Raw genomic sequence first — 14,914 nt, forward strand, 5'->3', positions numbered from 1 at the left:
GAGGAGTGTTGCTGAACTATCACACAGGACAAGCCCTGAACATCACTGTATTGTTTCAGCATGTATCCAAGTCTTTCATTAAAACTAGAAATATTGCTCTTGTCTGTGTCTCAGATTTTCTGGGGCATCATGTGAAGTCTATTCTTGGTGATGTGTGATCTAAAACACAAATTACACAACATACTGCTACACAGATTTAATCGGAAACATTTACTGGTGGAACCTGGTCAGTTTTCTGCACTGTTACACAAGTAAACTCAGTCTAAATAACGGTCAACAGCCTTGCTGTGATTTATGAAACAGACAGGGTTAAACTTCGCACAGCTAAGAAGCCAATTACACTACTGGCCATTAAAATTGCTACACCAAGAAGAAATGCAGATAAACAGGTATTCATTGGACAAATATATTATACTGGGACTGACATGTGATTACATTTTCACACAATTGGGGTGCATAGATCCTGAGAAATCAGTACCCAGAACAACCATCTCTGGCCGTAATAACGGCCTTGATACACCTGGGTATTGAGTCAAACAGAGCTTGGATGGCATGTACAGGTACAGCTGCCCATGCAGCTTCAACACGATACCACAGTTCATCAAGAGTAGTGACTGGCGTATTGTGACGAGCCAGTTGCTCGGCCACCTATGACCAGACATTTTCAATTGGTGAGAGATCTGGAGAATGTCCTGGCCAGGGCAGCAGTCGAACAATTTCTGTATCCCGAAAGGCCCATACAGGACCTGCAAAATGCCATTGTGCATTATCCTGCTCAAATGTAGGGTTTCGCAGAGATCGAATTAAGGGTAGAGCAATGGGTCGTAACACATCTGAAATGTAATGTCCACTGTTCAAAGTGCCATCAATGGGAACAAGAGGTGACCGAGACGTGTAACCAATGGCACCCCATACCATCATGCCGGGTGATACACCAGTATGGTGATGACGAATACACGCTTCCAATGTGCGTTCACCGCGATGTCGCCAAACACGGATGCGACCATCGTGATGCTGTAAACAGAACCTGGATTCATCCAAAAAAATGAAGTTTTGCCATTCGTGCACCCACGTTCGTCGTTGAGTACACCATCGCAGGTGCTCCTGTCTGTGATGTAGCATCAAGGGTAACTGCAGCCATGGTCTCTGAGCTGATAGTACAAGCTGCTGCAAATGTCGTCGAACTGTTCATGCAGATGGTTGTTGTCTTGCAAACGTCCCCATCTGTTGACTCAGGGATCGAGACGTGGCTGCATGATCCGTTACAGCCATGCGGATAAGATGCCTGTCATCTCGACTGCTAGTGATACGAGGCCGTTGGAATCGAGCATGGTGTTTAGTATTACCCTCCTGAACCCACTGATTCCATATTCTGCTAACAGTCATTGGATCTCGACCAACTCGAGCAGCAATGTCGCGATATGATCACCTGCAACCGCAGTAGGCTATAATCCGACTTTATCAAAGTCGGAAACGTGATGGTACGCATTTCTCCTCCTTACACGAGGCATCACAACGACGTTTCACCAGGCAATGCCAGTCAACTGCTGTTTGTGTATGAGAAATCAGTTGGAAACTTTCCTCATGTCAGCACGTTTTAGGAGTCACCACAGGTGCCAACCTTGTGTGAATGCTCTGAAAAGCTAATCGTTTGCGAATCACAGCATCTTCTTCCTGTTTGTTAAATTTCATGTCTGTAGCACGTCATCTTCGTGGTGTAGCAATTTTAATGGCCAGTAGTGTATTAAGAGTCCTGTAGCTATATAGCAACTTTCAGAAAGATTCCAAAATCTGACCATTGGACTGGAAAATGTGCAAATGCCAACAGTTCATACACTGCCTCCATCTGTCTCTGAGATTCTGCCAATAATTTTCAAAACAGCAAAACAGGAACACTTTCACAGTCATCAGCAAGAAAAGAATCACACAAAAACCTTACACTCAAATTTCCACAGAAAGGAATATAATTTATTGGCTTCAGTGAAAACCACGAGTTCAGTCTCATTTACTAAACACCATCTACCTTGCTACTTGGCTCTGTACATGTTGCAGAAGCCTTTTAATGGAGTTGTTACACTTGCTTTGCAATACATTGTTTTTGTTGTTGGGCATAAATATCAGATTCAGCTGAACTGTGAGTTATACTGTAAAAATACAAGACACAAACAGTTTTGATGCAGACTTCACCTCCTTTTCTAGGTTTCAGAGTGGAGTTATATATTCTGGTGGGAAGATTTTCAACAAGCTCCTATCTTAACATAATGCTAAAAATTGGGAATTCCTATCAGCATAACAAAAAATTGAGAACATACCATAGCAGTCACTATTTCTACTCTACATATGTAGATTCAGAGATTCTAAAGTTCTGTTAGCTGCATAGCAAGTAGCAGTGTTCATTATAAAGCTATATGACCAGTAGCAGTGTACTGTAAATAGGTCTCAGTATTTACAAATATAAAAATTTTTTTTTGAAAAATACCACTGTAATCTCGTAAAATATTTAGCCACTAATAACAGCTAAACAGCAGCTTGCAGTAAAAACTAAATAGATGGGAGCTTTTTTCAAAATAGCGCCTTTCTTTCTAACATGCTTGCATAAATTTAAATATCATTCATATGAGTAGCACTAAACGCAATAGTAATTTGTGAGTTTTTATGAAACAATGGAAAATCCGGGATGGAATGTAACAATACCAGAGAAGGAAAGTTGCTATTCACCATATAGTGGAGATGGTGAGTCATGATAGGCGCAATAAAAAGATTCACACAATCATAGCTTTCGGCCATTAAGACCTTTGTCAGCAGTAGACACACATACACACTTGCGTGCACACACACACTCACACAAATACGACTTGCACACACATCTGCTGTCTCAGAGAGCTGAAACTACAGCGACTCAGCATCTCCGCTATATGGTGAGTAGCAACTTTCCTTCTCTGAGTTTTTATGGGATATTTGTCTTTTGCTGATGTATACTTTGACTCATTCTACATCCTTGAAAGTTGCAGGGAACGTGATGAATGAACGAATAAATGAATGAGCGATATAGGTTTTGAACAGTCTCCACTTCATCATTTTCATTTTCTTCAATTAACAACAAAGAGCTTCTACTGTTTAAGTTACTGATGTTGGTTGAGAGAATAACACTGAGCCATTTGCCAGTATGAGATTAACTGCATGTTCTTCCACAACAAAAAACAGTGTCAACATCTCAATGTCCCTACTTATGAGAGTGATCAGTATGAGTTTAAGTGCCAAGTACACTGCTACAAAATGGTAGCTAACTGACCAAAATGACCTTGCACAATACTTGCCCTTCTATATACCAAGAATATTAAGAGATATCATCATCACTAACACCCTAAAATAATAAAATATTGTGTATTAATATAGGGCACTCATGAATTGATGCTGCTTTTTCTTATTTACTCTATGTGATTATTTGACATAAAATCTGATACCACTGCTCTCCTATTCCAAGGACGACTCAAGGAAAGTGTCTAGTTTCTAATGGCAACAGTTATAGACTTAACATATTAAATGAAGTTTAAAATTGTATTAAAAATAAATAGAAAGAAAAATAACTTGTTTACAAAAAACTGTTGATTTGGCCAAAGTTCTAAAATTAGGCCAAATTTTATTCGATATGACATCAGCCAAAAATGTGCTTCACAGGTCATGATTACCCGAAGCTGTGCATGCTAACAGTATGAATGCTATTAGATGAGTGTAAGTGGTGATACATTCTACATCATCTTCCAACAAACACTGTTGTGACTTTTTGGTCTCTTTTATAAATGTATCTGTCACCATAGACAGATATCTGAAGTTACAATGACGTGCGAAATGCTATCAGCATTACTCTGTTTTAATTTTATTACAGTAATAAGAACTTTAGATTCAACATGTCTTGCCTTCACAGTGTATTTCAGTCAGCACACGACTGAAGAACAATTAGTGACTATCCAGAATAAAATTTTCACTCTGCAGCAGAGTGTGTGCTGATATGCAACTTCCCGACAGATTAAAACTGTGTGCCAGACCGAGCTTTGAACTCGGGACCTTTGCCTTTTGCAGCAAGTGCTCTACCAACGAGCTACCCAAGCATGACTCAGAACCTCTCCTCACAGCTTTACTTCCACCAGTACCTTGTCTCCTACCTTCCAAACTTCACAGAAGCTCTCCTGCGAAACTCGAGTCTCAGTCCGGCATACAGTTGTAATCTGTCAGGAAGTTGTAACTATGTTTTGCACTACAGTTTAGTTATAAATAAGTATAAATTTCTGTATGACTGGATTCAGAAATATTTACTGCTTCTCGTCTTGAAACTTAAAACCCCACCCTATCTTTCCAGTTACAGTACATGAAGATCTGAGTTTTGACACTGAGCAATAAGTCAACAGAGGCACAGGGGTCATGATAGTCATACCATCATTACCCACACAGATTATGCACTCTGATGAATTAACAACCTCACTATGTTTGTCATATTAGCTTTTCACTGTCCTTCATGACAAAAGTGCAGTCTATGCATGACCCATTATGTTAATACTATGCCAACTACAGTTTGTCATTCACATTTTTGTATCAGTTCCAATACAACATACCAATATTGTTATTTGTTGAAAAGATACAGCTTCCCTATGAATAATGGATGGAATTACTTGTGGTTACATTGTTACTTATGAAGAAAGAAAATTCTGTCACACTTTAGAAAACCCAACTGAAGAATGCATCAGGTTAAGATAGGTATCCATGTAATTATACAAAATTAAAAAACTGAATACTAAACAACAATTTTGTGTTAAGAAAAAAAATGAATTTATTTCCAAATAATTTTCAGTTTTTTAGTCAAGAGTGTTATATTTGATATTCCACATAGTTGGTTTTTCCTACCCAAAATATAGGAAGTTTGGATAAATGGAACTACCAGACACAGGATCTAATTGTTCTGGAAGTGATGATTACTTATTGAGAGAAAAAAATATGGGAATAGTTTAACAAAACATAAGATATGCAGTGACAGGAAGAAATCACTCATATCCTAGTATCAGGAAAGACACAAGAGGCACATATAATGAGCTGTATGATTATAAAAGTGATTCCTTGGTGGCAGTTAATATGCATGTTGCACTCAACAGTAGTAAGAACAGTAGATTCAACTTATGTTGCCTTTTTGTTTCCCTAAGCCATTTGCAGTAGTTCAAGTTATCATGATTAATAAAGTTCCCTTCTCCATTGATATGTATTGTTAGTTGCCGTTTTCAGTGTTCATGTAACCAGTATCATATATGCTGTTGCTTGACGGCTCAAAGGGCAAATGTCATTCAGCCCATGTAAAGTTATAAGCCTGTACGGGATGGTTAGCAGCCATGTGGAGGATTCAATTCCATCTTGATATTAAAAGTTTTCTATCACTTAAACTGATATTCATTTCTGTAAATACTGGTACTCCCTGCAGCACAGTTTTGATTCCATATTAATCTTTAGGTCTCTGTATAACTGGTTATAAGGGCTAGTTCACAGTATGCAAGAAAACAAAGAAACCACACCTGTAATGTGCTGTAATGCTCTGTCCCATTTCTTAATTCATATTTGTTTAAATATATTATCTTGAAGAAAAGCAATTTGAATATCTGTATCACACCACACTTGTTTAGAGTTTTGTCCCATTTGTGTGTCTGATGTTCAAATGCAGAAATCAACCTAGTATTTGCTGGCATGTATTTAAAAAACAGTGAATCAAAAACACATGGCCACAGAGCCATACCATCCTAGATAAGTCACATTCTAGTAAGTAAATTGGATCATATAGCTGCAGAACCAGAAATGAGGGATTATAGCACAAATAAAAGTTTTATTATGCAGTAGCTTAATAAAATCACATAAACAGTTATTAACAACATTGAATACAAAATGGAAATGTATATTTAATTTCTCAACATCCACTAAAAACTGGTAACAAATTCACATTCCTTTTTTTTCCTTTCAGCTGTCAATTTTAATTGGAGTTCTTGATTCACTCATAACAACACCATTATTTTCTTCTGCTCTGTGGAAGTCCCTGCAAAGCAAAACAAACATACACTAAGAGGTCAATACTGCTTGTACAAATTACCACATAAAGTTATTTTACTGCAGTGATAAAAATGCTCAGAACACCCATGGTCTCCAACTTACAACACATTAAAATATTCCTACAATATCTATAACTAGAGAAATAAATTTTATGATCTCTGTGATATTAAATTTATGTTTATTTGTTTATTATTTAACATTGACTGTTTTGCATGTACTGTATTTTTAACAGCAGTTTTGAGATGCTGAGTAAGGCTTCTGTAAAAAACACTGCCAGTCAAACTTGGTCAGCAACATAGGGCACCTTATTCTTAATCTTCATTCAGAAAACTATGATACGTTCCACAGATTTTTTTCCAAACTGTAACTATACCATGTTCTGTGAAACTGAGCTTGCAACTGGGCAAAAACTGCTTACAACTAATGTCAGAAATGGGAAAGTTAATGATTGTCAACCTTTTAGCTGGCCTGTACAATTAATTCATTAATCTGCTCTAAGTTTAACTGTTCTAAGTCTTAATTGGAATAACCAGATGAAGATATGACTCTCATTCTTGTTGAATATGAGTTACATGTTTTAACCACTACTCCAACTATTTGTTGTAGAGAGAGAAGACAACTATCCTAGTAATAGCACAATTAAATTGCATGTTTTATGCCTTATATATAAGAACAGTACATAATACATGGCTCAAGAAAGTAAGTAAAGTGTGTTCAGCTATAACATCAGTAATCAGAACATCAACAGTAGTTGATGGGCTACATCTTGGTATTACATTGCTCTGCATACAGATCAACTTGTTATTTTCAATGCAACTTTCTAATGTTGCCTCTCCTTTTCTTTCATCGACTATTAGAAACCTTAAGTTTTGGATTGTCCACAACATTTAACTCACCGACCAAATCTCTCTCCCTCCTCTATGGTGTCTGGCAGTTTCCTTCCCATTGTTTCTGGGAGAACTAGAGCCATCAAACCTCCCATCAGTGCCAAAGAACCAAATATTAGCAATGGAAAAGGTTGCCAGTACTCAGCCTGTCACAGAAACAATTTATATTATTTCAAAAAATATATGAAAATGTTTTCAGATGTAAATGATTCTTTATTTTCCAAACATTTTAAACAAATTTGCTTAATTGTACAACAGCTGAATTACATACTAGAAGATTGATGTACGGTGCTGATATGCCTCCTACTCGGGCACATGTTGAACTAGCCCCAAGTGCAACATTGCGTATTACTGTTGGAAACTGCTCAGTAGAAAAGACATAGACTGTGCCATAAGATGCTGTAATGGCCAATTTTCCAGTCATAGCCAGCAGGATCATCAACCAAGACATTCCTGTAAGAGAGAGTTTTTAAGTACATTTTTTATTCAAGCAAATGGACATATCTTAGTTATACTATTAGGCATCCCTTGAAGAATATTTATCACACACATGCACACACAACAAAAAATTATTTTGTTCACTCTTTTGTTCATGTGAATATATTTGTTAACACTAATAATTAGTACTGCACATTAGGGTATGCATATGAACTAAACATAATGCTAGCTTATGAGTTTCAGTTCCACGCAAAATCTTATATTGTCCCTTAAACCTTCTTACATGCAAATAAAAACCAAACAAGAATAGCCTGGCCAAATACAAAGCACACAAGAAGGAAGAAAATTAGAAACAATGCATTTTCTTCCCCAGAGTAATAAAATTATGGAAACAATATTTATATTGTTTTACTCATATAAATAATTTGAGTCAAAAGAGGTGGCATGCCAATGGTTGTAAAAAAGGAAACAAGAAGAGAAACACAGTGGAGATCTGATTGGTCATGAAATTTAAAAATTTTGGCTTCTATTTGTACATTTTCTCAGGGGCTCACTTTTCTTGGAAGTTTATGCTTCTTGGTTTACTGTGCTGCATCTCTGACTATTCACACATTTCAGATAGTTTGCCAATAGTTGCATTTGTTGCAATGTGTCCTATTATGCTCTTAGTTATTGTTATTATTATTATTATTACTGATTAGTGTTTATTGAACTATTTCTCAACTCCCCCCCCCCCCCCCCCCCCCAAAAAAAAAACAACAACAAAAGTGCTGGCAGCAGTCTTACATGTCCTATCAGCTGCTTATTGCTCATCTCAGATGTTTCGTAACCTATCTGTTATTCCATTCAGCTGCTTTTAAGAAATCCATATCCTTCATTGTTTTTCTGTTTTCCGTTCAATGGGGAATTTTTCATTCTCTCTCTTGTTGCTGTTTATTTACTCCTTTCAAATGTTATAATATAGTCTTGATACCTCTCTTTATTTACACAAGGCACTAATGCTACTTAGGCCAACATCAAAATATCAAAATTACAAACTAAATTCAGATTATGCTGGGCGATTGAGAGTTAGCCAGGAAGGGAACAGGAACAACTTATAGAAAAGGGCTTGATAACTGCTTTTCGTTTTAACGATGAATAAATTAAAAGCGCTGGTTGTCTTTATTGTCAATATATTGAAACATTAGCTTTATAAGTTTGGAATATCAGAGTACAAATTTATTTATTTATGTATTTTTCTTTTTATATCACAGTCACAATGGACAACAGTATTACTGTGGGCTGTGAGTTGAAATGGAAACAGCATATTAATTCCATATGCAAGTAACTCAACTGTGCCACATTCATAACAAAGCAATTATTGCAACATACAGACAATTAGCTTCTGTGGACAATATACCGCAGACTCTATGAACCATGCAACACACTTGCAACACATGAAGGTAGAATGAGATACAAAGCATACCCCACTGACTGACAGTCCTTGAAAAAGGACCTCAGGACTCTGTTACCATAAAAAGTCTGCCTAAAACATGGATGACAGTATACATGACACTTACTTTACAAAGAAACTAAAAGACTATCTGGTGAAAAAATAATTTTAGAGTATTAAAGACAGCCCATTAACTTAAAATTGCATTTATTGATATTTATAATGAATAATGCTTGATAGTGTAACCAAAATTATTACTCCATAGAAAATAAGTGGCAATGTATGTTTTCTGTTTTTACTGTGTACATTCACTATGCACAGTGTCATCCTACAGGATCAAATAAAATTCAGTTCAATATCAGAAACTACAAATTGTATCTAGGAATTAAAACTGGAGTGAAACATGTCTAGGTCAAAAAACAAAATCATGTTTTGCTCAAGGCAAACCCCACCCAATAACATATGTTATTGTTGAAGCAAACACAGACAAAAGAGCTTCAACCTCAAGGTGAAGAGACATCTATCACAAACCAAAGATGATTACCATATGATACTGTTTAATAAAAGGGATATGGATCACAGCCTACTTGCTGCTGGAAGACATTTCTTTAATACACTCCAAAATACCATTAAGTAGTTCCATGGAAATCTTAAAGTTACTAATTAAAAGATATTTATACTCAGTTAAAGACCTCTGAAATCCATTATTTTGGGGTCTCTCTCTCTCTCTCTCTCTCTCTCTCTCTCTCTCTCTCTCTCTCTCTGCGTGTGTGTGTGTGTGTGTGTGTGTGTGTGTGTGTGAGAGAGAGAGAGAGAGAGTGTGTGTGTATGTATGCATGCATTTCAAGAATATTATTGATAGTAAATATTTATTTAGAGATATTTGAACTATCTTATGTATGTGCTTTTATTGTATATGTCCTTTATATTTGTGGTGTGATTTTACTGATGCACATAAAAGGAAAATGTCCAACTGCAAACTTATTATGGGAAAATAAAGATTATTACTATTTTCATTACTATTATCAACAAAATCTGTTCAAACACCATATAACAGCCAAAATGATTTTTAGTAGACTTATACTGAAGACCCTGAAGGCAAATTGGTGTTCTTGAAAGAAATAAAGAAATGACAAGGATCCTGTAATTACTGAAGAGCTTGAAAACAAAAATTCCACATCTTTCGTAATTCTTCCTTCTATAACACAAAAATAAATGTGAAAGGAAGACAAATTTTGAAAAAAGAGCACGTTGGGAGAGAGTAGGGAATGGGAAAAACAGAAATGATAATTTTAAGTTTAAGGATGTCATGGGTATAGAAGCTACACCATTCACATTGGCGTCAAGAAGCTATAGTATTTGTCAAGAAAATGGTAATAGCTTTCCATTTCACTGACTAATTTTTCTATAGTTTTACATCTTCAGAACAGGGAAGTGCTAAAATTTACATGCAAACATTAAATGTGAACTGTTTTCTCAAGTAACTATAAAGTTCTGTCTTCAAATATAACTATTAGCATTTAAATTGTGTTGTTATTTGCAATTTATGACTCAGATTTTAAACTGAAAACCAAACAATTGGAAATTTGAAATTTATAAACTGAATTGTCCACATTCTCTCTCTCTTTCTCAGAACTGATGTCATGTATTCAATGTATTAAAAAGTATATAACTGATTAAAATAGACCAATAAAAGATGATGACAATGATGAAAGCATTTATTTAGTCATGTAACAACCAACATCCTATTTAAATTGGGTGCAAGTGTTATACTTATTTTTTGAAGCATAGAAATAAAGCAAGAAAATAGATGGCAGTAGAACAAAAAGGATCTACAATGTATTTCATAATCAAAATGAAATGGACATGTACTTGTAGCCTGCAAAAAGCTGTATTTACAAAATAATTTGGGATGTGAATATAAAATGACTCGCTCCACATCATCACAATGTGTTACACAAATGATCCATAGAATTTGAAACTAACTAACTAATTTCATAACCAAGTTACCTGTAAAAATCATAAATTCAAAAACACCCTATTTTTAATTATTTCAGTTTTATAATTTATATAACTTACTTGATGGAACTGCAATTGTGAGCAACAGAGCAAGACCTCCAGTGAGCATGCAGCCACACAGTATGGTTTTGCGGCCCCATCTGTTCAATGTCAAGAGTAAAAAGGTATATGCAGGAACTTCAACAGCTCCTGATATGAAAAAATTGAGATAGTCATTGCCTCCCAAGTTAGATGTATTCCAGGACAGGCCATAGTAAGTGCCACTGTTAACAAACCTTCAAAAGGACATCCTGTGTTTAAATCCACTAACTTAAATGTTACATAAAGAGAATTAGCAACAATAACAGAGTGTACATAAGAATTGACAGTTTATTCACTAGATTTATGTGTCTAGGTTGTATTTTAAAATATTGTTACCAGTTGAAAAAAATATTCAGAGTCTTTCTTCGCAAGTTGGGATACAAAAATAAATCCAAAATGGAAGGCTTCCTTTCACGCTGGCTTTCATCATAATGGTCGTTTGCGCAAGACAAGGCATTAGAGTCAAGCAAATCCTTCAAGATTTCTTCTGGGATCTTAACTTTGTTTTCTTCAGCTGCTTTCATTAGCAATTGCTCAGCCTCAGCACAACGACCTTTCACAAGTAACCACCGCACTGACTCCGGGATGAACCTAAAATGTCCCACAAGTTTTAAAACTTGTTGCAGATTATAGTAAAACTGTAAAGTCACTATCAAATGGCCAAGTTTAAAGAATGCCACAGCATTTATTTAAAAATAAAAAATGATAAACATATGTTATAAGCAGTCTAAAAAACATTCATATAGCTTCTAGCAGATCGTAAAGCTTTCATACAAACTCATATTATATGCAGTACATTATTTTGCACAAATCTATGGCCCTCTTGTAGAGAGCTTGCTCTGGACTTTGAGGAATTACATAGTGTCTGCTCTGGAAAACTCATGATTTTTAGCATTACATAGAACTTTTATGAGAAATTCCAGTACCTCAAAGTTCTCCAAAGAACTGATAGTATGTAAATAGCACAAATTCTTCAATATTTCACTATATAACAATGAGGTGCAGAATGTGTGTATTGCCACCATTTCCATTCAGTGATCTCTTTTGAGTTCAGCTCACAAGTTTGACACACTGATTACTAACAGCTCACTATTATGTGAAGTTTGAAACTTTTACTGTGTAAGATTGTTTCATTAGCCCAGTCAATGGAGATCAAAATAAGTCAAATAGGAGAAAAATCCATGTAGTTACAAATTTATGTACATTGATAGGAGGGAGGACCATGAACAAAATACAAAAAATTCTGACCACTGGGAAGTGGAGGTTCCCTGCTGTTTTGGGGTGGCACTATGTGGGGCCGAAGTATGCCACTGGTGGTCATGGAAGGTGCCATAATGGCTATACAATATGTGAATGCCATCCTCCGACAAATAGTGCAACCATATTGGTGGCATAATGGTGAGGCATTTGTCTTGATGAATGAAAATTCATGCATCCATCGTGCACGTCTTGTGGATGACATCCTTCAGCATAACGACATCGCTCGACTAGAGTGGACAGCATGTTCTCCAGATATGAAGCCCATCGAACTTGCCTGGGATAGAATGAAAAGGTCTGTTTATGGATGATGTGATCCACCAACCACTCTGAGGGATCTACGCCTGGGACAATATGGACCAACAGTGCCTTGATGAACTCATGGACAGTATGCTGCGATGAATAAAGGCATGCGTCAATGCATGAGAATGTGCTACTGGGTATCAGAGGTACTGGTGTATGCCAAAATATGGACCACCAACTCTGAAGATCTCGTTGTATGGTGTTACAACATGCAATGTGTGGTTTACATGGGCAATAGAGAGGCCAGAAATGATGTTTATGTTGATCCAGGATTGACAGAGTACATTGAAAAAGTTCAAAGAAGGACAGCATGTCTTGTATTATCGCAAAATATGGGAGAGAGTGTCACTGAAATGATACAGGATTTGGGCTGAGCATCATTAAAACAAAGGTGTTTTTCATTGCTATGGAATCTTCTCATGAAATTCCAATCACCAACCTTCTCCTCCGAATGCAAAAATATTTTTTTGACACTGACCTGCATAGGGAGAAATGATCACCATGATAAAATAAGGGAAATCAGAGCTCATATGGAAAGATATAGGTGTTCGTTGTTTCTGCATGCTATACGAGATTGGAATAACAGAGAATTGTGAAGGTGGTTCGATGAACCCTCTGCCATGCACTTAAATGTGATTTGCAGAGTATCCATGTAGATATAGATGTAGATGTATTCCAGTTTTCTGTGCAGGTTCTGAAACCCTCAGAACCAAGGTGATGCAAAACATTGTTTAATGTATGTATATACAGGCTAGGTAATGTCATTATGCTGAGACTTTTTAAATGGTTTCTGCAGGACTTTCTGTGTAGTACTTCTACTAAATATATAATTGTCTTCTTCTGCCATCAGAAAATACATTTAGCTCCTGGGGATTTGCTTCAGAGCAATATCACATACAGCAGACGAGAATGGAAGAAAGCAAAATATGACCAGAGCAACAACTGTTTGCTCATACTGTTTCTTAATTTATACAATAAAGAAGTATGCAAGCCAGTTTGTGGCACAGATAATTTGCGCAGTCTTCACAAGAGAGTTTTTGGTCTATGAATACTCCAAGTAGTTTTACTGTTTAATTTTCATTTTTGGATACCTTCAGATTAAATATTATTCCTTCTGTTTTTATTTGGTATCTACACAGCTAATTGGCATCACACCAGTAATTAGTCATTTGCATCATTTCCCTGTTGTTAGCTAGTGCACTTTATAAATTCTCCCCATGGTTATTAATGTCTTGTCATCAGCATACAGAATATTCTTACATTCTATATAATTTGAAAAGTCATTATTGTAGAAAATAAACAGGAAAGGCCTAAGAATAGAGTCTTATTATAGTCCTCTTTTTTATTGGGAGTATTGCTGATCTCTGCTTATTTGGATACACAAGCTGTAACCTATTGCTTGAATAAGATTTGAATAAACTGAGTGAGTTTCCTTCTATGCCATAATATTCTAACTTTTTGAGGATTATGTCATACGACACTAAGTCAAATGATTTGCTTAAAGCAATAAGCGTTCCAGACATAGATAGCCTTATCTCATAACCTTCATAAACATTATTCACCAAAGCTTCAACTGCTCTTACAGTGATGGATGAGACCTGAATCTGAACTGCTGCTCATTTAAAAGTTTGTTCATTTGCTGTATATCTGTTTATGCATGCAACTTTCTATTACCTTGGATATGACTGGTACTACTGTAATGGATCTGTAGTTGTTTGGGAGGCTTCTATCACCTTTCTTGTGCACAGGTAATGTAACTGTGAGGTTAAGACATTATGGGAAAACTCCTTCATCTATTGCTTTGTTAGATAGTGAAAGAAGTGGAATTTTTATTTTCTTTGCTATACAGTTTATTAAGTAATCACTGAGTCCAAAATAGTCTTCTGTTTTGGAATTGCTTAGTTTGTGTATCGATTTATGAATGCTGTTTAAAGTGATTAGGGTCTATGTAAATTTCTGACTTGTTTGTTTTACAAGAGTTAGCAGGGCTTCTGCACATAATGTACAGTTGCTGAGTGGAGTGGTAGTGCTGGCAATATTTACAAAATATTCATTGAATGTACCACAGTCAATAGCCATACCATTTTCTTTATTGATATCATTAACTTTCCTTTTAATGACATTCCAGGCTGTTTTACATTAATTTTTGTAATTTAAAGTGTACTCATCATTTGCACTGCATTGGCATTTTTTTATTTTGGATGTATAGAGTTTTCTCATATTTGTGTTATTTTCCTTGTCCCAGTCACTTTTATGAGACTCACCTTTTACAATTAATGGTAGTATCCTGAGTTTGTCAAGTTGTGGAATGTACCACTTGTCGATATGATTCTGCTTATGTTTGATGCCAGTGCAATGTCTTTTGATTACAGCAGGGCATGTCTTTTCCACTACGGACTTAACCTCTGGTAGGAAC

General features: G+C 36.0%; 1 protein-coding gene across 1 annotated transcript in view; it reads right to left on the reverse strand.

The window, feature by feature from the left end:
• Nucleotides 1-5,940: 5,940 nt before the first annotated feature.
• Nucleotides 5,941-14,914, reverse strand: part of LOC124621141 (organic cation transporter protein-like) — a 67,529-nt gene continuing 58,555 nt past the window's right edge. Inside the window, exons 7-11 of the mRNA XM_047147119.1 lie at nucleotides 11,275-11,529; nucleotides 10,918-11,132; nucleotides 7,240-7,421; nucleotides 6,978-7,114; nucleotides 5,941-6,067 (exon numbers count right to left, since the gene is read on the reverse strand). Coding sequence (XP_047003075.1) covers nucleotides 5,992-6,067; nucleotides 6,978-7,114; nucleotides 7,240-7,421; nucleotides 10,918-11,132; nucleotides 11,275-11,529 — 865 coding nt within the window. The 3' untranslated portion in view covers nucleotides 5,941-5,991. The remainder of the gene's footprint in view (nucleotides 6,068-6,977; nucleotides 7,115-7,239; nucleotides 7,422-10,917; nucleotides 11,133-11,274; nucleotides 11,530-14,914) is intronic.

This window comes from Schistocerca americana, chromosome 1 (assembly GCF_021461395.2).
Source record: "Schistocerca americana isolate TAMUIC-IGC-003095 chromosome 1, iqSchAmer2.1, whole genome shotgun sequence".
Classification (NCBI taxonomy): domain Eukaryota; kingdom Metazoa; phylum Arthropoda; class Insecta; order Orthoptera; family Acrididae; genus Schistocerca; species Schistocerca americana.